Source organism: Lepeophtheirus salmonis, chromosome 7 (genome assembly GCF_016086655.4).
Source record: "Lepeophtheirus salmonis chromosome 7, UVic_Lsal_1.4, whole genome shotgun sequence".
NCBI classification, from domain to species: Eukaryota; Metazoa; Arthropoda; class Copepoda; order Siphonostomatoida; family Caligidae; genus Lepeophtheirus; species Lepeophtheirus salmonis.
Genome location: NC_052137.2, coordinates 18,377,792 through 18,405,467, shown reverse-complemented (window position 1 = coordinate 18,405,467; position 27,676 = coordinate 18,377,792). Strand labels below are relative to the sequence as shown.

The 27,676-nt window shown below is 30.3% G+C and overlaps 1 protein-coding gene across 1 annotated transcript in view; it reads right to left on the bottom strand.

The window, feature by feature from the left end:
• Nucleotides 1-27,676, bottom strand: part of LOC121122279 (uncharacterized) — a 62,780-nt gene that overhangs the window by 20,414 nt on the left and 14,690 nt on the right. Inside the window, exon 3 of the mRNA XM_040717266.2 lies at nucleotides 5,124-5,347. Within this exon, the coding sequence (XP_040573200.1) occupies nucleotides 5,124-5,347 (224 nt within the window). The remainder of the gene's footprint in view (nucleotides 1-5,123; nucleotides 5,348-27,676) is intronic.

Sequence of the window (27,676 nt, the reverse complement as noted above, 5' to 3'; positions counted from 1 at the left end):
CAACATAAAAAAATAAGACAATTTCATTTCATTATTTCGGGAAATTCGTTTCCAAAAATTAAAGATTTATCTTCCAAGGTTTTCACTCCACAGGAAGAAGCTGGTGGTGTCCTTGAGAGAACCGATATCTGAATGTTCATGGAGTGGCGAGCTACATGAGAGTCAAACTCCTTCACCGACTTAGCAGAGTGCCACAGATGTAGCATGGAAAAAAAGATTCTAGCTTATCTTGAGACACGACTTCAACAGTCTATTCTTGCAATTTTTAAAATCATTCTTTGTCTCTCAAATTTTTTGAGTTTACCTCATCAGAAGTAGAGACAGAAAAAGTAATTCAAACTTCTATAAGTGGGCTCCTTATTTAAAACAATGAGCATGTTCCCGCTCAATAATTTTAAACACCGCTCCCTAATGCTTTTGGTTACCGGTATTCCTTAATTAACAGAAACAAATTTGCGAAATTACGTCAGCAGACAGAAGAGATCCTTAATAAATCTCCTGTGTCTGCCCTACCATTTTCTTGTTGTTCTAATAACATTTGGTACAAGTGTGTTTTAAAAGAAAAGTAGCGTTTTTACGTGACGTCTGCATTGTTGTTGTTGGCCATTTTGGAGATAAAAAATTAAGTTTTACAACACTAAATACTATTTTCTAATGAATATAAAGGAATGTATTGACCTAATGGATGCCAAAAAGGGACCAACAAATAAATGGCTTCAACATTATTGTCTTATTTTATTACATATATAACCAACAAATTTATTAAAAGTATTCTATTATATCGTTAAGCAATCTTATGTCCATACTGTAGATAAAAATTAATATTTATAATGGAAAGAATAACATATTCATCTCAAATTATTCAACTTTTCTCTATCAAAAAAATAAAAAAATAATCTAATGATTTTTTAGGGGTTTTCAGTACATATGACTTTGAATTAATTCAAATGTCATTATTTATAATTAACATAGAGTAGTATTCAAGGCAAATATTAAGTCTTTTTATATTTTTAAAGCCATTTGATGGAGTGTTATCAAGGTTTATTTGAAATTTAATCATTGCAAATAGTCAAAATATCAACTTTAAGCCCACTAAATGGCTTCTCCTTCAACTATGATGAAATCTATGACGTTAGTGAAAACTTTATATAAATCCCTTTCACCAATGGCGTCATAAATTACATAATAACTAAAGAAGACGTCATTTTGGGGGCTCAAAGTTGATATTTTGACTACATCAAATTACTAATTTCAAAATAATCTTTATGAAACTTCATCAAATGGTTTTAAGAATATAAAAAAACTGAACACCTCCCTTGAATACTACTTCGTGCCTATGATAAACAGTGATATTTGAATATAATCAAAGTAATATGTTTTGAAATCCCAATGGAATATCTAAATTTGTACAATTATATTTTTTTAGATCGATTAGGGACGAGTAAAGCAGGACAATTAGAGAAAATTATCGTATTCATCAATTGTAATAGTTTATTTTTATCTAAAATATGGAAATAAAATTTAACAACAATATAATCACATTTTTCAAAACATAATAGGATCTGATAAACCTATAATAGAACTAGGTAAGGGGGACTATTTGATGTACACAAATATCGACAAAGGTGCTCTCTATACAATAAAAACTTGATGGTTTTCAAATTTGAAACACTAAGAGGAAGTCAAATTTTTGTCAAAAAATTCTAATAACTCAGTAGGTTCATTTTCTTGTGATATAACCTGTACATTGAGCTTGGATATATCACATTTTCATTTTTTCTGTCATAAATAGTCTTCGTCCCTATAGAGCTATTGACACGCCAAATAACATGCAGTCTTTTACATTCATAATTTCGTGTTTTCGGGGGATTCCAAAGTTGTATTGGAAATACTCTCAATCATGTGTTGGAGTAGTGAGGAACGTGTATTTGCAGTCTAAAATAAATATCCCATTAAATGGGGTGAGATAATAATTTATAAAATGAAACTAATTGTAATTTAGCACCTGAGTTTTTATCGGTGCGATTTATAATTTCATAATTTGAAATATTATTTAATACCAAATAACTCCATGTTAGAGAGCTAAAACTGGTGCCGAACCGCGTACCGCGAAGGGTGTACTGCGGTTCCTACCGAACTATGGCTTTAGCGTACTGTCCCAGCCCTAATCTACATATACATATATATATATATAAAGGTAATACCAAGATAAATTTTCAAGAAGCAGTTGAGGATTTGACTCAATTTTTGTTATGATATTATTATTGACAGAAGAACAACACATGCATTAAATTTTGTATCTGTAGCTTAATCGAACTTGAGGCCTTAATGATGAAGAATTTAACTTATTGATGAATATTTGATTAACGAGATATCGTAAACCAAGGTAATGATAGGCAATTAAAATTATATTGGATTTTCCCTTAGGGTCAATCTTGTAGCAAGTTCCATTGTTGATTTCCATTGTCTAGTCAAAGATTTTGCAATCCCTAGTTGGGCAACTTTGGTAGTAAAATAAAAAAATCCTCCCTCAACCATCTTGATTAACAAAACTTTCACAACTCTAAGCTTTTCCAACCAATTTTCAATGGTTATTAGGGGTATCTTTAAGCTACTTGCAACGTCCACAGCTGTTCACAGAAAATTAAATTTGATGTAAAAAAATCAAAAAATCCATAGCTATTCGCAGAAAATTAAATACAATTTCAAATATTAAATTTTTTTGTTAATAAATTCAAATATTATATGTTTTAAAAACAAAAATCCTTAATTTGGGGAGGGCCTCAAGCCAACCCCCTACAGACGCCCTGAATTATATACCACGTCTAAAATATTCTTTCAATATCTTTAGTACCCCCTAGAGTTCCTCCAAATACCCCAAGGGTTACGCGTACCCCCATTTGAGAACCACTGCAATAGAGCAAAAAGAAAAGAAAAAAACATAATGAAATTTTGATCTTTCCTTTCGGAAAATGTAAAAAAAGGATACAGCCTCTACAAGAATGATCAAATTTTCCTAACTTTGATCTCTTTTGATGTTCCGTTGGACAATTTTAGAAAGAAAAAAATATCATGTATTTTTAGTATCTATATTCACTTTGTAAAGTTTTTTTGCCTTTTTTCAAACTTTGAGAAAGATTTGCTACCTAAAGATGATACCGTAGGACAATGCAATTTTGCAAACGTAATTTCCATACCTAATGATAAATTTTCCTGACTAACCGTATTGAATTTGAAAAAAGTCGAGGATCAAACCGCTCTATTCACCATGTCTGATATTCCATAAAAAATTCTAATAATAATTACTTTATCCGCCCTTTTATAATTGTATCTGATGCAATCACCATGAATTATTGCAACAGATTTGGATTAACATTGTATGATTCAATTAATTCCCATGAAAAATGATATTATGGTGCAATTAATAAAAATCATAAGTTTATTTATTTAAAATTCATCCAAAAATTGATATTCGTATTTTTTAATCAGACCATTACTCCTAATTCCATAGTTTCTCTACTCTAAATTTTTTAATTTTTTTTATTGAAAAGGCTTTTTATCTTTTAATAACTAAATTCTTCAAAAAATCAAAGACCATAAAACTTGCAAAATTTAAGATCAAAAACCTAAGATATGATTTACTTTTTTTTCCATGACAAAAATAATTGTGTTTAGCTAATGGATACTTTTTAATGATGAATCATACCTGATTTATTAGAAATAGCAAAATGTAATAAAAAGTACGTCGAATCAGATCATGCAAAATTGAGGGGAAAAACTACTTTAATAGTTATTCATATATATATAAATTTCGCACCCACACAAGAAAGAAAGTTATTTAATCTGATCCAGTTAACCCTCTGTTAGTGAATATTTTTGTTTATAAAAAGGCTAGTGAACTGTGTATAAAAGAAAGCCAACAAATGAAACGTATGTAATTGCATAATAGATAGTTAAAAGATTATAATAAATTCACTAAATCTCGAATAAAAACTGCTAAATATACAAATAAATCCTAAACAATGAATTTTCTGTATAAATTAGAAACATATTTAAATGTTTTAGGTGTATACAAAAAAGTATTGGCAATAAAATGTAGATTCCAAGGAATAAGAAGCATTTATAAATCTTGGGGTGTATGCTATCCTGTTTTACAAACGGAGCGTTAAAAATTTCGATTTACGTAATATGAATCTAATTATGACTTAATAGAGAAGTGGAAAATTAGCGCATTCCGGGTGTAAAAATCAGCTCCTCCTCATAATTCGTATAATTTATTTATACAAGTTACAACTTGTATAAATAAATTGTAGAAGATAATTTACACATAAACTGTGTTTTCAGATTCTTCCACTCTAGTAATTGTATTTAAAAAAATATCGATTTAGGGGAAATATAACTTCGGTAACGTGTCAATGCATTCCTAAAATGGATTCATATTTTGCGTTTTCCTAATCAAACGTTTCCATGTGTACAAGGCCTTAGACAAAAGCAACAAATATGATATGAGCTCATACTTTAAGGGGTATGTTTACTTTTTGGAATTTAAATTATCATATAGCAGCAAATATAGAAAAATATGTTTTTTACAATGGGTGTAGTAAAAATAAATCCATTTATGCTTATCAGTGCTTACATTATTTTATCCACATTTTAGACGGTTGGCCTTCCGTAAGCGTGGTGCACTGGAACAGAATCGACAAAACCAGATACGGTGTGATTAGCTGTTAAACACTACTCACATTTTCAGACACTTGGCTTACATTTTCGCCTTTATTGAGTACACAAATGTAATATATGGCTACTTTTTTCTTTGTTAGTGTCCATCTTTGACAACTGCTCAAACAAACTTGAGTCAAATAAACAGAAAACTGCATGAAAAGTTATTTTAGTACAAAATCTTATCTTTCTAACGCCTTCCAGCGTAAATTAATAGGACTTTTACAACTGGAATAAATATGACTAAAGTCATCCATAGGAAAAATATTGGCTTTCTTTTTAATACACCTATTATTTCAGTTATTGGTTCATTATCCGCTCCACTTTAAAACAAAGTGAGTGTTGCCTCGCTTTATTTATAGAGCAAATGAAGGATAGGGAATCAAATAAATCCATGAGCATACCTTTATTATGAAGAGCATAATGCTTTCGTAAACCCACTTCATCTTTGAAGAGCTGGAGGCAAATATTACACTGAGGCTTAGAGACACACCTGGACTCATTCTCTGCCCTGAATTCAACTCCGTATTTTGTGGAAAAGTGTTGCTGAATGGAGGAAAAATAGAGTGGAGGATCCTCCTGTATTCTGATCTCCGAAGTATTCAACTTGGAAGGTGGGATTGTAATCCTGGAGAAGAAAAAGAATGTATAAACGAGACAAAGAGTGTGTGGCTTCTGTGTGCAAGTGAATATAACTGCTGATATTATCATTAATAATAGTATAATAAATATAAATATATGTACTACACTATTCGAGTCATTTGATTAGATTCAATTGATTTTATGAAGTTTTTAAGTGACAATGTTTTTTTTTTCATTGCTAGTTAGGGAACAAATTTATAGTTGGATATACTTAGATTTATATAATTAGTTGGCAAACGAACATTTTTCGATAAATACATAGTCCAATTCAGTAGTCCCACTTGTTGTTTGTGATTGATGATTCATTTTTATTTTTGGTAGGAATGAAAAAAATTAAACAAAATTTGAAGTGGGACAAAAAAATCTCTTCAAGGCTTTAGAGAAAACTTCCTTTCTTATATACGGGTTGGATCAACATAAAAAAAATTCTTGAAGAAATATCAGCACAAGGAAAGGACAAGGAAAAAAATGTCAATCTAATTTTTTTTACTTCATATATACAACCCAATATTTCAAAGATATATTTTAATCAACTATAGACATTGTATTTCAATTTGTGGGGTAAATTGAGATATCCCGAGACAGTTAGCGAGAATTTAGAACCTTTTTTTGATTCAAGATACTTATAATGTCCCACATAAGACCCCTTTCAAATAAAGTCTCTTGATTTCTCATTCTTTTATTGGAACAATCAATTTTTGCTACTTTAAAAGTGCAATTTGGAGTACCTTTAAAGTGTTATAAGTGTAAGAAAATAGACGTTCAGGTTGGCAACAACAAAATAACAGCCCAAAAAGGCTTAGTGTTTACAAACCTAGTTCTCAGTATAAGTCATTATTGGGCTCATAGTAGAGATGATGATAGACATAGGTAATTATTCAATCCTATGTCCTTGCTTGATGAGGGGTGTCCGTGGAATTGGGCAGGAGAGGCTATAAACCCCAACCCCAATTAAGGATTTTTTTGTTGCATGGCTCCCTCTTTTGAGCTTGAACAGGCTAAGACGAGGGTGTCGATTTTTTGGGAGGTCATATAAGGGTGGCTTATGCTATACCAAAAACCCAAAAAGCGTTTTTTTGTAGGTGCAGGAGGCTAAATAAGGGGTTGAGTTATTTGGCAATAAGTGATTGGCGTTTGGAATACAACTATACGAATAACTACGTTTTCTAAATTGATTCAAAATCAAAAAAGTTATGGGCAAAAAAAAGAAATCGGTGAAAATTGCAATTTCGTTTATTTCAGCTGCAAAAAAATGAACTTCCATTGGAATATGGGATTAGTCAATAGAATAAAGTTTGTAGAAATTTGTCTGGAGATTGGTGTGGATATATATATGCCAAATAAAAATTGATGTTTCGCTGAAATATCTGTCATTTTCTGAATAATTTTTCAATTTTTTTCCTTTCCCTATCTTTCCCCCCATTTTTTCATCAAACGTCAATTTTCAGTTTTTTAAGAAGAAATGCCACAAGACCATGTGTTTTGCACAAAAAGATACGGATGCAACATCTTACACGGTATATTTTCAAATATTTCCTGGAACATTTTATTACACAATTTTTGCAATATTTGCAAAAATGAACCAGTGCTCCAGTTTTATTTTTTCGACAACATTATTCTTGATAAACTTTTTGTTTTTGCAAGTACGAAAAAAATATTAATAGGTTTGTATATCTTTTACAATTCCAATAAATGCTATAAACTATTTTTTAGGAAAATTAGTGCAACAAAAGTTTTTGGATATTTTCTTCGCGAATTTTTATATCTATATAGACAAAAAAATTTATGGATATATGGTGGTATGTTATTTGATGTTTAGAACACAATATTAAAAAAAAAATCATAATTTATTTACATAAAATAGAGTTTGTGTATCTGTGCCCTTTATGGGTGCCCACACCGTTAAACCTAGGAGGTTGAAATTTTTCATAGGTGCATCTTTTGAACCTGGTGAGGCTAAGACGATGGCTCCAATTTTTGGGGGGTCATATAAGAGGGGCTTTTACTATAGCCAAAACACTAAAACTGTTTTTCCACTATAATCTAGTGGAGCATTTTCTCTCACTTATATTTTTAATTCATTTTCTTCAATTTTTATAGTTTTTATAGTTTTTTAAAAATGTCTTAAAAAACATTGAACTATGGGTCAAATAAACAATTGACCCATCTCTTAACACCAATTTGTAATGGTTTAATAATTAAAATTGGAATTTGTTCATCCCATTATTCCCAGGATAACTTTCCTCAAATAGAGCCTTTTTTGTATTTTAATTTGAGGAATTATTTGCTAATTACTTATCAAAAAAATATAATGAGATCACATTCTTAAAGAGAACACAACTTTAAAACTCCTTATCAATCCCTTGTTGTACCGATGTTCATAATTTGAAAACACATAGTATTGTGTTGGTCCTCATTTATTCGGTCTAGTCCTGTCATAGTATTGGTTCTTTTTTTTTAAATATGGATGGTTTGTGAAGCTTAACTTTTTAATACATATTTGATATTCAAATATGTATTAAAAATATTGCACTTATCTTCCAAGAAAAATCCATATACTACAATATAAGGAAACATTATATATTTTTACTTATATTATTTTTTCTATTACATGAAAAATCTACATAATGACGTTGCAAGGGATCATTTTACCTTCTTTAAGGACAAAAAATTGGACTGGGCTGTACCAACACAACATTAACGTCGACATAAACAATTCATTTGTTAAATCAGTCTAGACAAACATTTTAAAAGAGATCGATTTTGTTGGGACCGAATTAGACCAAATTTTTCCTTTGGGTTGATCTTGAGATAAATATTTTTTAAAACCACATAATTAAGGGACTGAATTAGTTCGGTCAACTAAACATCATCAAGGCCTTGGACCGATTTTCAGCACTAACGCTGTTAAATACGTACGCTCTTGCCAGTTGTATTCAATCTATAGGAAATTTATCCCCCAAAAATGAGTCCTGATGATTGATATATTCATACTACAAAAAAAGGGACATAATATGACTGCACATATTTTTTTAATACAAAAAATAGCAGATGTTAACTCAAAGTCAACTCCAATTCCTTTACTTCATCAAAAAAAAAAGAATGAAATTGATATAATTGAAATGTTAAATATTATTCATACTCTATAAAAATAGCGTTTTGGAATTTATTGATTAGAATACTTATAACTGATTGAAGTTGGTCTATCAAAGATCCGTTTTTCTAACGTCTAGCTCTACATCATTACTTCATTTATATCCTATTCTAATATGTATAAAAATATTTTATGAAGGGATATTTACAATCCCCGTGGGCACATAGGGGGAGGGAGTAAGTCCTAAAACTAGGTCTATCCTCGTTGGCAGGAGGTTAACTTAAAACCACGTATATATTAAAAAATGAATAATATGCCAAGTTGACATAAATGACGTAATATGGAAAAGGGGACACAAATTTGAAAAAATAGAAAAAAATTAACCGGTTTTTATTTGGGGGAAAGTGACTTTTATTGAAAAATATGAGTTTGGGTTTGTTCTCATTTTGAATCAGTAGTCTAGACAGAGCAGATAAGAAGAAACACGATCCCCGAATTGGGCTACGAAGCAAAAGTTATTGCGAAACTCACTGGTTACCCTAGAAACACAGTCTGAAGTGTCGTTAAGACCAAATTAACATGCTAGTACCAGGGAATTACGCAGGGGGTGGGCTGGACGGGGTGTAGCCCCCCGAAAAAAATAAGGAATTTCTGCTTACTTCTATAAAATTTAGTATTTTAAATTTAATTTAATTTTTCAAATTTTTTCACAAAAAATTAAACTTTCTGTGAATAGCTTTGTATTTTGGAAATTTCTCCAATATTTTTTTTTTTTGAAATTTCCCAAAAATTTAATATTTGAAAAATAATACATGAAATTTTTTGACGAAAATTTAATTTTACGCATTTATTTCAAAAACAAAGAAAGATACATACTTTAGACATAAGATAAAAGTTGTTCAGAATTATGAGTTTAGTAACCTATAGCTATGTTTAATTCTGATCAGACCAGATTCCTGGGATCTGACGGGCAAGTTTTATTTTTCGAAAATAAGTTGATTTTTTTCATAAAACAAGATTGATTCCCCAGGTCTCAAAGTTTTTTCTGTAGATTTGGAAAATGCACCAAAAAAATAAAATCCAAAAAAGGAATTATGTAACAAATTGAAAAAAGGGAAAATATAAATTAGATACGAATTAAAAAAGGGAATTGTCTCTATGAGTACAATTCAGGAAGGAGCAGATTAGCAAGTTAATTTTAGCATGTATCTTCAATCTTCATTGTGGTTAAAGAAGGAACATGACGAGCTAGCAATGTCTATGACAAGAAATAAATCACAAGGTCAATCATTTGAAAAAATTGATTTATATTTATCAAAATCAGTATTTTCGGGTGGTCAAATATGTTTCAAAATGTCAAAAGCAGGTTTGATTATATTTACCCCAAATGGACAAAAACAACAATAAATGTTATATACAGGGAGTTTTTACGATATAAATTTAGCTATAATTTATTTATTGTAGATCGTTTTAGTTGATAATTTTAACATAAACAAGCTAATAAATAACATCTTTTTAATTGGTTATCTTTAAGATAGCATGTTCGTGCAAGTGATAAAATAAGATAAGTTCAATGCATTTTAGGATTGTTTAAGCTCACTGACATTACATGACGACGCAATATTCTCTTCTATATTGTCCTTCTTATATTAAGAAAAGTTCGCCATCACTATAAGTCACAAGAGTCGCATTCTCTTAACTGACTATTTTTATCCTTAATTCAAGCAACGTCGGAGCCATCCCTCCAAGGAATACTCTCATCAAGATCCTATCTCATTCCTTCCTTGATGCCCATCATTATTAGATCCTCAAAATACATTTTGAGCACTTCTCATTTATTTATTATGCCTAATACGTCTTCTTGCTGTCCAATTTGTTTTGTTTCCTCTCAAAATTAAGGAATTGTTTGAAGTTCTATTTTGATTCATTTATTTAATTACAATTTACTTTGATACATATTATTTCCCCCTTTTTTGGATTGGAAATGGACTTACATGATATTACGATAAATAAGAAAGGCTAAAATGTGTTTGAATATTCATTTCCAAACTCATCATTGCATACACTTTTTGTTTCATAAAATTATAATTGAGGGAAAGGATGTTCGAATTTAAATTCAAACGAAACTAAGATATTTATATTTAATTTTTCTCCTAATATGATTTTCAAGTTTCAAAAGGAAGGAAGAATAAGTGTTTTGCAATCGATAAGTAGCTGTGAATTTATTCGTATCGAGGGAGTGGGGCCAGATAAAATAAATTATTTTACCAATTGGTAACGAGACAATTGTATCTAGTTACTATGTAACCATGAGCGTTACTGAGAAATTATCCGATACGATCAGATATGTTAGAAAATATGAACTATGAATGGATTTATAGGAGTTCTCACGGCAATTATGGATATAAAGGGTGAGGACTCAAAATAGAAATTTTTAAAAAGCATTTTCACTTCTACATATTTTTTTTTTTGTGCCCTTTTTATTGCAAACTTTTGAAGCAAAAGTTGGTAATTCAACTTTTTTCCACACTTTTTATTCAATATGCCCCCTTCCAATATGAATGATGGCTTAAATATGAGGACAAACAGAATCACAGACAGGTGGCCTTGATGAAGTATGATTACAAGTTGTTCCACTACTCTGTGATCCCCACCTTCACTGTATCGACATTCAAGTGAGAAGACTTGTTTGTCTTTCTCTCCAAAACACAATAAACACTGAAGATTAGGGGATTCACGTCGGGTGAGGATGAAAAGTAAGCTGGCTAGAAGGTAGCCATGTTCTCCCTACAAAAATGCTGCCGCCGTCTTGGGTAAACACATAGTTGTCCCTGGGTAACGTATTCTTCAAAAATGGCAAGACGTGGTACCTCAGTCCCTTGTAGTAGACGTCTGTGCTGACTTTCTCGTTCCTCGAAGAAGGAGGGAGGTAACTTGCTACCGTAGGACACCAACACGCCCAAACTATTACCTGGGCAGGATGTTTGGCCCTGAAGCTTCCCTCGACTTGATTCAACTAAGACACTATCATTCCTCCGGTTCAGTACAACATCCACAGTGGTCTTCTTGTCGGAGATCGACTTGTGCACGGAGTAGATTGCACAAACTCCGCCATTTTGCCTGTTACTCAGACATTTTGGATCGCACAAAAACAAAAAAAAAACACATCAAAATGTAGTTTTTTGTCAATTCTTTCGAATAGTGTCAAGTCTTAAAACTTTTATACTTTTAGAACTGAGGCTAGACAGCCTCGAAGAGGTTTCTAATTTTTGATTCCTCACCAAGTACAGTGTTCAGTGTGTAAACATACGTACACCTAGAAACTACATAACTCACTCTTAGAAAACCTCATATTGGAGAATTGCTATATTAATTTGTGAGAGATAAAGAAAATCGTCTATGGAAACAAATGTTTTTTTAATTCTTTATAACTGTATTTTTGCCTCAATTTAACTCCAGATTAATACCCAATTGAATAAGTTATGTGCAGAATTGTCTGATTTTCCTGTAAAAATTAGAATAATGTATCTCAAAAGCATTGTTCATTGAGCTATGCCGCTCAATCATATTTTTTAAATAATAATCCTCTTTGATTTCTAAGTTCAGAATTGTGTTTTGTTTAAAAAAAAACAAAAAAAAATTGACCTTTTCTCATAAAAATGTAATATTTGAAATTTTTTCAAAACGAATTATTTTTTTAACTATTTTTCCAAAAATATATTTATAAGAAAAAAATTATAAAAATTTTAATTTTTGAATTTTTTTCCCCAAAATTTGAATATTTTAATTTTTTTCCCCAGAAATTTAATTTTTCTTGAAAACTATCAATTTTAATTTTTTTATAAGAATTTAACATTTAAAATTTAATTTTTGAAATGTTTTCCAAAAAAAATCATTTCTTGTGAATATTTATGGATTTTGGAAATAAATAAAAAAATGATATTGGATTTGTTTTCAAAAAAAAATCAAAAACCAAGCCCTTTGCTTTAAAAATTGAACATAGAGTATATTTCACAAAATTAAGGGTTAAATTTCCCTAAAATAAATCATTGATGTAAAAATCTGAGAAATCCATTGAAAATGGGATGCCCAGGAAAAAGTCCTGGTACTTATGTATAATACGTCAGAGGCCTTATCTTTGTAGGATGATCTTTACGATAGAGAAAGAAAATGTCATTCGTTACACCTTAATTGTCCATTAAATTTTTTCAATAACTTAATAAAGTATATATAAACATTGAGAACAGGTGTTGAAGTTTAGCTTCCGATCACTCACACAAGAAACAAAATTATATTTCCTCTAAATCATTATTGATTTCGTTTTTTGACAGCTGTGTATGAAACTGGCGTTATACTTTTATCGGAGTCAGAGAGATCAGAAAAAAAAATACTTCCTGAAAAAGATGTCTATCAATGACATAAAGAATAATAGTCAATGGTTTGGGCACTACTAAAAAAACACCCTTAAATAAGTGATACAGAATGAGAATAAGTGTTCTATGTATTTCTGTGTATGATTTTGATGTAATAACGAGAAAAAATATATAGGAAAGAGGAACACTGTTGTTCCGAAACAAATCCTTCGACTTATCAACTTAGATTTCAGTTATGATTGGCCAGATGTTGGGGAAAAAATTATAGACATATTTTTTCTTCTTCCCCTTGAGGTATATATAATCATTCTTTTATAAACCTAATACGCTTACAGTTCTTAGTACAAAATAAGTATTTAGAAACAATTTTTGTAGGCAATTCTTTGAAAATACACCCATTCAACCATATATGTACGTCGTAATTCTTGAGTTTTTTGTTTCAAATATACAAAAATAATTGTCAAGACTAAAATTTGTAATAACAAAATATGAGAAACAACAATATTTGCTGAAATTTGTAGTTTGACATTCTAAAAATGTTAAATACAATATAGTAAGTCCTTATTTTATCTTAATGATTAGTGGGGGTAGAACCTTCAATATTTAAAATAACATAATTGTAGGGAAAAGATTGTTATAATATATGAATTCATATATATTTATTTTATAATACATTTTTAAAGTTATTTACACGTAAGATTGGCAAACATTTATATTTTAGAAGAAGAAGTTAACACCACGAGGACCGATTGAATAATAAACAAAAAAGAAGAAAGAGCACACGCAACATCTATTTTCCATTATCTGATTTTTAAGGGTAGTTTCTTCAATTACAAACTACTGAAATCTACTGATGACTGATGGTCACAGATTACTTTAGCTTATAGAGTGCTGCTACCTGGCTAAGCCTTTGATGGTCGATGCTAATTGCAAATCGACAGCAATATTTGATTATATGTATGTATACATGCCTAATACAACATGTAAAAACCTGCAAAATTACATTAATACGACGATATTGTTAATTTTTAAATATGAATATGATATACATAAGGTTGCACTGTTTATAGTTGTATATATACTTGTATGCACGCTCGATGCTACATGCAAAACGCCAGTCAGATTTCATTATTGTGACTATATTGTTATTTTTTAGATCACAAATGTTTTTTTTTGTATCAAATATTCATAGTAGATATTTATCAATATAGATTATACACATAAAATAAACATTGACTCAAACTGGACAAGGAAAACTACCTTTTTATTCATGATATTCAAAGTTCCATAGCTGGGCGCAAGGGGTCATGGAGTGGTGGAAAATGACGTTTGAATATACAAACTATTGATTCAAAATTTGGTTTGGGGGCTTTCTAAAAGTACATAACTGAAAAATAAGGGATTTGGATCCCAAAAGATAGAAATTTTATGATATTAAAATGGTGGTTTTTCTTTAACAAAATTTCTTATCTAAATCAGGGGTAGGCAACCTTTGAGATATGGAGTGCCTACTTCAACATTTCTAATCAATGAGTATGCCACTATCAACAATAATGGTAAAAAAAACACTAACAGAGTAAATAATTGTTTAATTGATCAAAAAAAAATCGTCTTGTTTAAAAAATTTTACCTCCTAAAATTAAAAAATAATGTTATTCCGTCAAATTTTGTGTCTTATAATAAATTTAAATGTCGGATTCTAAGAAAAACAAAAGTTTGTAGAAATTTGTCTGGAGATTCGTTTGCACATAAATTTGATTACATAAAAATTGATGTTTAACTGAAATATCTATCATTGTCTGAATAATTATTCATTTTTTTCATCAACAATCAATTATCATTTAATTGAAAAAGAAATGCTACAAAACGATGTATTTTGAACATGTAATTACAAACTTACTGCTAAATAATTAAGTATTTTCAATTTCCAGAAAATTTCATCTCATAAATTTTGAAGAAATGAACAAGTTATCGAGTGTTATTTTTTGGACAACATTATTTATTTGGTTAGTTAAGGTACGATTTTTTTTTGTAGGTTTGTGATTCTCTTTACAATGTCAATAAATAATATTTATTGCAGGTTTTTTTCTTTTTTTTGCAAAATTAGTGCAAAATAGTTTTTTGAAATTTTCTTTGCAGATTAAGATTTGGAAATTTCTGAGAAAAATAAAAGATGGACTTCTCATATATAAAAATTGTTTATGTATATTTGTTGATATGTTATTTGAAGTTTAAAACAGATTTTTATATAATACATGTCATTTAACATAGATTTGCTTTATAATCGAATATAAAATACTCTAATGCCCACTTGCATTTAGATAACTGAGCTCGAGCAAAACCGGATAAACATTGCCTAATAAAAGCATAATATATAAAATGAGTACATACATATTATGCTGTGTCCGACAATTTTTTAGGACGGAAGACTTGATCCGGTTCAGTTCAGTCCTGCTTATCCGTCCTAAAAACTTTGGTCATTTATAACGTCACTCAAATTTCTTTCTTCTGTGTTTAACCAGTTGAAGTACAGTCTTAACGAAAGGTCTTGAGGACCGATAGGGACGGTTTGAAGACAAGACTGATCTGAACCGAACAAATAAGGATCGACTCAACACTACCTACATACATGAATACAAAGGGATGAGTCAATAATATCATACATGCATATTACTCCTAGGATCCTCATTTAATCCCTCTTTTTATCTCTAAATATAAGTATAGAACCAAACAAATCTAAATCAATCTATTTTGAGTAAAATTAAAGGGTTCTATTCGATACGGGTATAATTATCAGATTGAGATTAAATAGACACCGTTTCGTTCGATAACTTATGGTCAATTTTCACAAGCTTCTATTGACTTTAATTTCCCATCTGCATAACTACAAATATACAAGAACAGATGGTAATCACTTGGTGCATTCCCCACTCTCGCAAAAAAAATTCTGCGGACCCTCCTGATGACGTTACCGTAATAAAATCTAAACATCCCACTTGTAAATACATTCCAACACCGCTGGTACCAACTATACGATAAATGTATCAATATGGATCGATTTTTTTTTCTCGATTTACTGATGAAAATTTAGTCCATTATGTTTTGTTTTTTTATGGTAATTGGTGTGTAAACTACACATTGAGCTTCTTTTTTAATGCAGCTTTATTCAAGTGGTTTATAACTTTTTTCTGTACAATCTCAGGGGAGTCAGCAGGATTTTATTTTGGGAAGGGCTTGGTTTTCGAAATTTTTTGAAAAAAATTGAAAAATTAAAATTTTTGGACAAAAATCCATAGCTGTTTCCAAAAATTAAATTTTTGGAAAAAAATTTGAAAAATTTAATTTTAAATACTTATTTTTTTAGAAAAAATTTAAAAAAAAAAATTTCAAATATTCAAACTTTTGGATTTTTTTTTCAAAAATCCACAGTTGTTTACAAAATATTATTATTTTTGAAAAAAAAATTCAAAAACAATATTAATTTTTCTCCAAAAAATTTCAAAAATCCATATCTATTCACAGAAAATGAAATTTTTTGAAAAAAAAATTGAAAAATTATCGAAGAAAAAACACTCGAGGAATGACGAGCTATACTCGTTACTCGCCTTAATACTCGTTATTCACTTGAATACTAGTTACTCCAAAAATTAAATTCTCTAAAAAACTATATTTTTTAAATAATTATTAAAACAATGAATAATCTTATTTTTAGATCCTTAATGGGAATCATAGCTGCCTTTCGATCAAGCATAGATTAATGGTTGTAAAGTATTAGTATTAATACAATAATCGAAAATGACTTCATAGATGTTTTCAAAGTAGCGTTTGATTGAGGTCGTGCTGTTAACATGGTAATTCCGAATATTTTTATCTTTCTTCAATATAGCAAATAAATTAGAAACAGTTCAATTTTTACTTTGTCCCTTTTTCTAAGTAGATAGAATATTGGTAGATGGCGATGAATTACTTCCATAATTTGAGTTGAAACCTGGGATGAGATATGTAAGGTTTACAGTTTCCCAATCCTGTGGGTTCAAAGTTAGAGATTCGAAAAGATAAACAGGGCTGTTAGAGTCACACAGGACCAATCTTAACAATTAAATTCATTTTAACATGTAGCTACTATTTAAACAAAAAAGTTAATGATGGTTACAAAGTTAATACCCTCATACCGAAATGCTGCAAGAGGAAGGGAGATTATGTTTAAGCTTAAATGTGAAGGGATGCCCCAAACGAACATGTAGCCACTAGAGGGAAAATCAGATTTGAACATTCGAATTGATGTTTAATAGCATATAATGTATTTAATAATTTAGTAAATAATAATAAGAAAAAGAAATAGCAAGTAGTTCTTGTAAAATGGACACGCTCGTAGCTCATTTTGGTACTTATGTAAGTAGACCACAAATTAAAATTTTAGCAAATTTGGTTAACGTTTATCTTTGAGGATGCCTTTAAGTATATCCATAATAAAATGCATAATTCCAAACAATGTCGAGTACTCCTGCAAGACTTAAACATTCAAATAATGATCACTTTTAAAACAAACTGGGAGGAAGAGAACATATTTCACAAAATTCAATATAGTGCCTCTGGGAAAACATAAATTCTAAATTTAACAGAGAAAGGAAGTTAGTCCAAGAAGATTTACATGTTATATTGGACTCGAAAAATAATAACAGGGAATCCCAAGTTTTGACGAGTTACGAAATTTTGACGAGTTCTGAGTAATACTCGGCTTTTTATGCACACAAGTAAAGATTTTGATGTCTTTTTTTATTTACTTCATAAAACTAGAGTATCAATTTAGGAGTTTGCTCGAGGCACATCACTAATTTTCACATTTCTGAGAGAATAACAGTGAAGTATAGTTTAATTTCTCATCACAAGTGTCCATCTTTGAAGCGAGATCAAACAACGATTAAAATAACCTCAAAATGTTTTCAGAAGTAATAATAATTATATTTATCTTTGTAAATCCATATAGCATTAATCAGCTGCACTTACAACGCATCATATTCAGTACCTAAGACAGCTTTAGAACGTTTACACTAACATCATGAATTGCATCATAATTAAAGACGACTCCATCTTTGGGTGCATAGTTGATATTTTTAATACACCAAATGATAAAATTTCCAATAAATCTTGATGAAACTTCAGCAAATGGCTTTAAGAATAAAGGAAAGATTAATAACATAATTGAATTCTACTTCATGCAAATGATCAACACGGATATTTGTATTAATTCAAAGAAATAGAATCCCTAAGAAGCTACTAAATTTGTTCAACTATTTTTTTGAGATCGATTAAGGACGAAAAGAATAGGTTCATTATAGAAAATTATCGAATTTTTTTGATTAAAATTTTTAGTTTTTATCTACAATATGGAAATGATAATTTATAACGATAATTAGTGATGGGACGATTAATCGGAATTGGAGGATCGTGTATTTTTTTTTTAATCAAAATCGACATCCAGAAAATAATATTTATTTTACGATTCTGATTCTTATTTATTACTGTTATTTAACTGATGATTACTTTTTAAGTTAGGGAAAAAATTGCCCCCCAAAAAAAAAAAAAAAAAATAAAGTAATGTTTGATTATTACTACAAAATTTAATAGTTTTCTGTTAATAATTAAGTATTTCTGAAATTTTTCTCCAAAAATTTAATATTTTTTTTTTTTCCAAAAAGTCTTAAATTAAAAATAAATTATTTTTTCCCAATTTTTTTTTTTTTTTTTTTTTGAGAACAGCTCGTGATTTTGGATTTTTTTCTAAATGTTTATTTTTTATGAACAACTAGGAGTTTTATAAATTTTTTTCCTTAAAATTTAACTTTTTGTGAATAGCTGTGGATTTTTGAAATGTTTTTAAATATCAAATAGTATATTTGAATTTTTTTCTAAAATTTTTTTATTTTTAAAACTAAGCACCACTCACTTAAATATAATCTTACAGGCAGTAGAAAATTAGTATTTTTTGTAATTGTTTAAAATATTAAAGGATCGGAATTGGCATTGGTAATTTTTACTACAATTGTAACAGAATCGGTATCGGGATTTTTTTGGAATCGTCCCATCACTAATAATAACATGTTATAATCAGGTATTCATAGACACACTAGCCTGCTACCACGTGGATAGGGAAAACACATTCAAGCTAATGTTGTGTGGCCTGTATCTAGCCTGTTTGGCTCCGTAATCCTGTTCCTTAAATACTGAAAATACGCAGTCAGTTTTGTCTTCAAATGATGAGAATTACCATAAGTCAACGGATCACACGTCAAATAGACATTGGAAACAAATATTAAGGGTATTTTTAAAAAGACAAATTTCATAATATTTCACTCCTTGTTAATTGGAATGTGTTTTTTGTGAAATGAACATCTCTGAGCATTGAACACAAATTCCATTCCAGAACCAACCAATCTATTTAACATATTCCTTAAACCACTTTGTATCCTCGTTTCTGATTTGAGAAAACAGTATTGTTTAGGGTTTTCCCATCAATTTTTAGCCCATCAAACATATCACTATATAAAGTATATAGGTAGTTTATATTTTCTGTTATTCTGGACTAGTAAATTTTTCAAAACGCTAGCCAAAAAAACAAAAAAATTGACTAGCCCTCTTGGCTAGTAGCTAGCGATGTGTCGTTTGCGAACGTAACGGCTCTATGAGTAGGCTCTGAAGTAAACAACGGGAACCTACTCCCAACCAATCAGGAGACGACTCATAGCATCAGCAGGGGGGTCTGGATGGAGGGTCTGTAACGCCCCCCGCCATGAAGGATTTTTTTTTATTCAAAATCGTCAAGATGACAAAATTTGAAGCAAAAATCCATAGGTTATAAATCCTCAGCTGTTCACAAAAAAGTAAGCTTGTTTTAGAATAATTTTAAAAATAAAATTGTAAGTAATAAACGGTAAAATGTAATATTTTTTAAATATTACATTTTTTCGAAGAAAAAAAAAGAAAAAATAGATAACTATAAACAAAAAAAAAATTTTTTTTTGTAATTTCAAAAATCCGTAGCTATTCACTATTTTGGAAAAAAAATTAAAAAATCCAAAGCTATTCACAACAAATTATTGTTTCAGGGAATTTTTTTTTTTTTTTTTTTGGGGGATCTACAGCCTCACCAGCCCAACCAGTGCAGACGCCTATGTAATTGTAATTTATGTATTAAAGCAATTAAAAAAATTGAAAAGCTGTTTGGGAGCTGAAGAGTTGTCTCTTTTTAGTGAGCCGAGCCGATTTTCTAAAAAGAGCCGAAATTGAGCTATCACAACAAGTGCCTAGTTTTAATGACTGTTGAGCCCTGATTATAACACAACTAGGCAATACGTGGATCTATTTTTTATAGACAGTAGGGCTTTTTATTTGTTGGTCCCACTTTGAAATGCAATTGTTCCTTTTTTTCCCTTCACATTTATGGAAAAGGTTTTTATTCCTATAAATTTGGCTGTTTAGGGCCATAAAATGGCAAACATTAACAATGCTGACGTCACATGAAAATATTCTATAGAAAAAATAATAGATTCGAGTTTAGTACACGTTATATATTATTTACTATTTAGACACACGTGTAAGTTGTACATTGTAGTAGTATGTAGGTAAATATTAGTGTTGCACAAAGGCTGATTTTTTTCGGTTCGGTTTTAGATGATTTTTTCTAAGACGATTTGCAGGGATATTTCGGTTTAAACTGAAATCTCAGACCGTTTACTAATCCACTCACATTTTTCATTGCATGCCATCTATAATTAGTAACCTTTTTTTAAAAAAAAGTATTAAATGTTGGCAACTTGATAGGCAACATGTGTGGTGTGTTAACATGAAAACAATTTTGAACAAAAATCAACAAAAGGAGACAATTTCAATTCATTTTTTGACTTCATACTGCCTGATATTTAAAATTTGTGTGATGAGTTAAGATAGCCAAAATTTTTAGCTATATTTTAGGGCCTTTATTTGATTTAAGAGAATTTATTTGGCCCCAATATGGCCTCTTTCAAATAAAATATGTCAATTTGTCATTATTGTGACGATATAACTTAGGCTACGTTAAGTGCAATTTACGGTGCCTCATCCAGGCCGATCCATATCGATTTTTATGTAGGACAACTATAGATCGAATCTATCTTTGGGACCGATCAAACCCGAATTTTCATTCAGGGCCGTTCATACCGAACTTTTCTTAAGGACCAAAATATATATTTCACCTACAAATAATAGCAGTCTCATACCGGTCCGAGTTTTTCAAACCCAAATCAAACACTAATTAGTAGTAGGTTTCTAACTTCTATCTATATCCTATCAAGTGTTGAATATGAATCTTTTGGAAAAATCTACATATTGTAATTGTATCAACATAGTAAAAATATATATTGTTTATTTTAGATTGATTATAAAATCAGATATCTTTCAGCTACCTATGACATTGAATCCTCAGATTAATTATTTACGAAGCTGAAAATAACTCATTGATTGAGAGTCAATCTAAGGTATTATTATATTATTTCCATATTTACTATATAATCTACATACATTTATATTATAGTAACTCTCTCTTTTATGTGAATATCTCTGCACAATACACATTAGGGTGGATATGATAAACTTTTTCGAATTTTGAAACGGGGGCCTTTCAGATAGGACAGATTCATATTCGGGTCGGTTGGATCTTTAATGTAAATATTTGAGCAAATTTATGCTACTTGTCTCGAATTTTTAGAGGATTTTACCCAAAGTTCGGTCCTAAATAAATTAAGACCCGGATTCACGTTATATATTTACTGATTATTGATGCCGAAACAATGAATAACCCAATGCAAGGAGCACTACAGTGTATGAGATAAAATTGTATTCTTGACTTAAAATGAATCTGGATCATATTAGATTGAATATTTCAAAATATTAGGTTGCATTATTAAAAGTAGGAACTATTCCAGTTACTTGTGAATAAATAAACAAACTTTGAAAAGTCAACAGTTGTCAGAAATTAAGATGAAAATGGAAAGAGTGTCTGATTTATTCCACGCCCAAGTGAGTGCCGAGGAGATCATGAAGGCCGTAGGGTGCTCCCGGAGTCTTGTTTACAAGATTAATAGGATGGCGGCCTCAATTGAAAGGTAACGTGGCAATGGCAGACCTCGGAAAATTGGGATCATGGAGGACGTGCATACCAGAAGTCCAGCCTAGTCGATGAGGCAGTATGTCAAAGCTCTCAATCTCAGTGATTGAACTGTGAAGATTTGGGGAAGGCATCTTATCTACGACGAAATCGGCAACTCCCTTCAACAGCAACCAAGGCCAACCGAGTCAAGAAAGGGCAAAAGTTGTTGACTTGATTAAAGCATAATGTGTCAAAAGTTCGCATCTCCTCGACTGACTGTTCACACCTGCATTATGCCATTTAGGGTATAGTTGATAAGAGAGCTTGTGCCACCCTCACCAAAATTTGGATGAGATCAAGGCTTCTGTGGAATAGGAGTAGGCGGCCATGTTCTCAGGCCTTCATCAAGAAGTTCTGCAGCACTTCTAGGCCCAGATTGGAGGTCATGGTAGCAGTCAAAGGAAATCATTTTGAAAAATATAAAGATATAAAGAACACACCAAAATAGTGAGTATACAAACCCAGGGTAAAACCAAGTAATTTCATATGCAAGTATTAAGGTAATAAAAAGACCAATTTCAATTTAATAAATATTTGTAATAGAACTAAAAGGCTACGAAGAATTAATACACTGTATGTACTGAATTTATATAACTACAAATAAATATTAATAAATTATTAAATCACTTGTCTCTCATAAAAGTTTAGTAATTTTCCTATTATTGACTAATAAATATATTATAAAAGGAAGTGTAATGCCATATCCCTAAACGAAGAAATTTCTGACCCGGAGACAAGCAAAAGACAAGGAGTAAAATTTAATATATTCAATCCTTAGTTTGAGTGACGACTCTTAAGTTCATATCGGCCATTTGGTTGAAGAGTGGAATGAAGAAGACCAATATCGATGTCCATCCTTCGAAATCGGTGAAATATAATGGATTCCAATTCTACTTGGATCTTCCAGAGTGGGATTATTTCCCAATTTTGCAACACATATAATTTAAAAATAATAATAATAACCACACACTTCTGAACGCGCTCAATCAAACATGATCATTTTCATATTGTATAGCTTAACTAACAATAACAATTGTAGGTTTTAGCCGGAGGGTGAATATGCTGTAGCATTGTTAGAGGTGTAGAATTAGAAATACCAACTAAAAAAATCCGCTCCCGCTTTCTATGACATGTTTTAATATCTATGTATTAACCAAAGATGGGGAAATGTCTATTCCTCGGTAGTGTAAATCAAAAAGAAAAATATTAGTTGTTAATGTTGATAGACGACATATCAACTGACAAAGATCACTGAATAAATTAAAGTGATTATTACTCACTAATATGTTTGAATTTTCAAAATAGAGAGAAATAATTTATATGACCACTAATATCTTGCATATTACCAATATATATATATATATTTTTAAAGTATGTTCACGAAGATTTTGACAATTTTCATATCCCTTCTAATATCTAGTGTGTGTGCTCACGAAACACGAAGAGTAAAAATAAGGGGTTGGCCTGGAGATATCAGTGCAAGTCCTTGTTGGACTCGGAGTAATATTGAAGATCGACATTGGAGTAATTCTAGCCTATATATCTTTGCTATTTACAGAGTGATATATTTTTATTTCCTTCCTTTTGCGGCTGCTTGCAGCTGATCTAATAAAACGTCATGGCAGCTGAGCCACTCTCCTCCCAAACATTCTTCAAATTGTCAGGGTGACCATATTACATTTCTGTTTCCTTCATTTATACATACCGGCGAAACATTTATATTGCAGAATTTGTAATGAAAAAAAAAAAAAAAAACTACCTTTAAAGCTTGTCTTATGTGTAAATTGTTTTAAAAATGCATAAATAAAGATAATATATATGCACTTACATATAATTATTATATTTTCACTGCATTAATGATATTCTAAATGTAGAAAGTTCACCTCTTTATAGTAGTAATTCATTTTTTCCGCCCAAAATCATATAAGAGGCAGCCGATATTAATAAGAGTCTTAATTTAAGTGTACTATGTGTCTCGCTCCTGCCTTTTCCTCGGGCTCTTTTTTTTAATGACCATCTACTCAAATCTAGTCATGTCAGCTATGCGTCTCTTCTTCCAAACATTATTCAAATTATCAGGGTAATCACTTAACAATTTAAAAACATACCGGTGGATAATATTATTTTCATCCATGAAAATAACACAGTAATTAACAGAAAATACCAAATTTGATTCTGGGACCTATAATTGTTTTCAAAAGGAACAAAACTTGAACCATTTGATGATTATAGGTTAAAAATAATTAGTTCAATTCATGGATAAGAATAAAGTTTATTAATCTCCCTTCCCCAATCATCGATTTCTAACAACTTTGTGATTTTCGACCCACTCCACTCTAATGCACATACATACATTCAATCATTCCATATCAGTATGATCTAATGACATTTGTGTTGAGGATATATGTACTATATTATTTTGATTTCGAAATCAATAGCTTCATTCATTATTATATTACTCAATGGACTAATTCTCATTTAAAAATGAGATTTTCATGATCAACTTGTGACATTGTAAATTATATACATAGCTGTATTTGTAGAGTTGTTTAAAGTATGACCTGCCGGTATATAACAATAAAAGAAAAATGACGTCGCAACCCAAACATTAAGAAAAAGGAAGATCAACTTTGCTGTCATTACTTTTATCATTTTAGCTGCGAGTAGCTAAAAATATGAGACTTAAGATAGATAAAGCCCTCATAGTTGATTGTATTTTATCCCTTCAAAATCATTCCTCAGATTGTCTGGGTTACCATCTTGATTTTCAGTTTCTCTTTTTTAATTCGTATTTAATATATGTACGTTCTCCTTTTTTCGTTTTTTTGGATTTTTTTTTTTTTTTTGGTGCATTTTCGAATCTACAACCCTTACCTTTAAACAACTTTGAGACACGGGAATCGATCTCTTTTATGAAAAAAAATCCAATGATTAGCGAAAAAACAAACTTGCCCTCCTGAGTCCAGGAATCTAGTCTGATCAGAATGAAACATAGCTATAGGTTACCAAACTATGAATTCTCAACAATTTTTATTTTATGTCTTAGGCATATATCTGTATCCTATTGGAAATACTCTGGTTATGCGTTTTTATTAGCGGAGATACAAACGTACATCAACTTATATATGGTATTATAGTAGAGGTATATATTGCCCATTTTTTATTTCAATGAAGAAATTTTGGCTATTTGAAATATACAAAAAAAAAATTATTTATATTCCTCCTCCGTTTTTGCTGCCTAGCAACAGTTTTTGTTTTTTTCTAGCTCTATCTACCATTAAAAATATGAAGTGAAGGGAAGATTGTACTAGCCTGTTAATTCATTCGTCTTGGATGAACACTTATAATGATTCAATCAATTTAATAATATTTTAGGTAGTAGTATGAAAGGGAGATTGCATTAACCAGTTAATTCGTCTTAGATTGCTGGAATTCAAATAAACACTTTTTGCCGAAATTCAAATAAACACTTATGAGCATTCTACTGAAGAATTGGATATTACGCAGGATACAAATTTATTTGGAGGTAAATTAATTTTAAAGTTGTTTTGTAGTTGGTGCATGTATTAAGCGATCTTTACTTTAAGCAAGATAGGATGACGGTTAATTTATTAACATGACGTTGAACAGGGTTTAATTTACAAAGGTTAATATAATAAACTTTTTATTTGTAATTAAGAAAAAATATCAAAAAAAACTTGATTTAGCTACATATTGCGAGGATTGTTATGTAGAAATCTGTTGATTGTTTAATGCTTACTGTTACTGATTATTTGATTTATCAAACTTTAGCAATTTGTATCTTGGCATTTTCCCTTTTTAAAGTGGTTCAAGTCTGATTATCTTCAAAGTAGGCGTATCTGTGGGAGTATCGCCGTACACAATACCCTTTCAGGAATAATTTTGAAGAAATTAAACTTTTTTTTAATAAACCCAGGAGGCCACCACACAAAAATTTCAACTTGGGTTTTATTGATAAATATATTTGGGTTTTCGGGTGTTTTAATTATTATTTTGGAACTAATTAGGTACCTTAACATTTGATTTAAATAAACTAACATAAATTATAAAATAACACTGTTCATTTGAATTTTTAAGTCAATCGACAGACAAAACATCACCAGCATTTTGTGTCCAAATGCGTCTCCCCCCCGCCCCCTGCGTCCATAGAACGGGCAGGCTCATACTAGTCTTACTCATATATACAAAATAAACTTTTGAATCTTACTCCTTCTCCTTTGTTTTTTTCTGCCTAGCAACAGTTTTTATTCTTCATTCTACTATTAAAAATGAGAAGGGAAGAGGAGATTGCATTAGCCAGTTAATTCATCTTGGATGAACACTTATAAGAATTTAAACTGTTTAATAATTTTTCAGGTAGTAACATGGAGGGGATATTACAATAACCAGTGAATGCGTCTTGGATTTGCTGCAATTCAAATGAAAACTTATAAGAATTTAATCTATTGAATAAAGCCAAATAGTGACATTGTATGTAATTTGACATATTACTTTGGTAATATTTTGAAGAACCTATGGCCGATAAGTATGGGATATTACGTTAGATACTAAATTATTTGGAGGTAAAGTAATTTTAAAGTTGTTATGTAGTAGGTGCATGTATTAAGCGATATTTACTTTAGGAAAGTTAGGAGTGCATTAGTTTATTGACATGGGGTTGAACAAGGTTTAAATTACAAAGGTTATTAGAATACACTTTTTGTTTGTGATATAAAAAACATCAACAAAAAAATGGTTAATCATAAATTTGGTTTAGCTACATACCGAGAGGATTGTTACGTATATACCTCTTGATTGTTTATTGTTACTGATTATTTGGTATATTTGCAATTTGTTAGTTTGTCTTCTAAGCACGTGTAATTGTGGGAGTAACAATACCTGTTTAGAAGTAATTCTGAGGAACATAACCTTTTTTTTTATCAAACCCAGGAGGATACCAAATTTTATTTTATTTTCATTCTTGGGCTTTTTAATTATTGTTCTTGAATAAATTAGGTAATTTGACATTCAATTCAAATAGACAAACATAAGTTATGAATAACATTATTTATTTAAATTTTTAAATTATTTGGCCGCCACCATTTTGTGTCCGAATGCGTCCCCCCATATGTGCGTGAAACGGACAGGCTCATACTAGTCATATACATTGAAAGATGTATTATAGCTACGCTTCTCTTATAATATTACTAAGTAATACAGTATCCAATAAAATCCAATATAGGATTTTAAAAATTATGAAATATATAAATTTAATTTATCCACAAAAATTGTGAATAATATAACAATGAAAGTCGGATAGTACTTGGAAGATAAATAGCAGTTGTTATAATTGACTGTTTTGTCTGACTACCAAATGATTTCGGCCCTTTAATGTGTTGCTTTTTTAGGGTAAGTTTGTATTTTACAATAGAAATAATGACGTGACATAATTCAACTACTGAATATATAGAGCATTTTCATGTGACATCAGCATTGTTGATATCAGCCATTTTTGATATACGATACAATACAATTTTACAAAATACAAATCATTTTTTATCTAATACCTATATCAAAGATAAGATGACGATTTTGAAAGCAGGATCCTCCAGAGTTAGATATTATGATGAAAGAAAATGGTGAACTACTACCGTGTATTTAAAT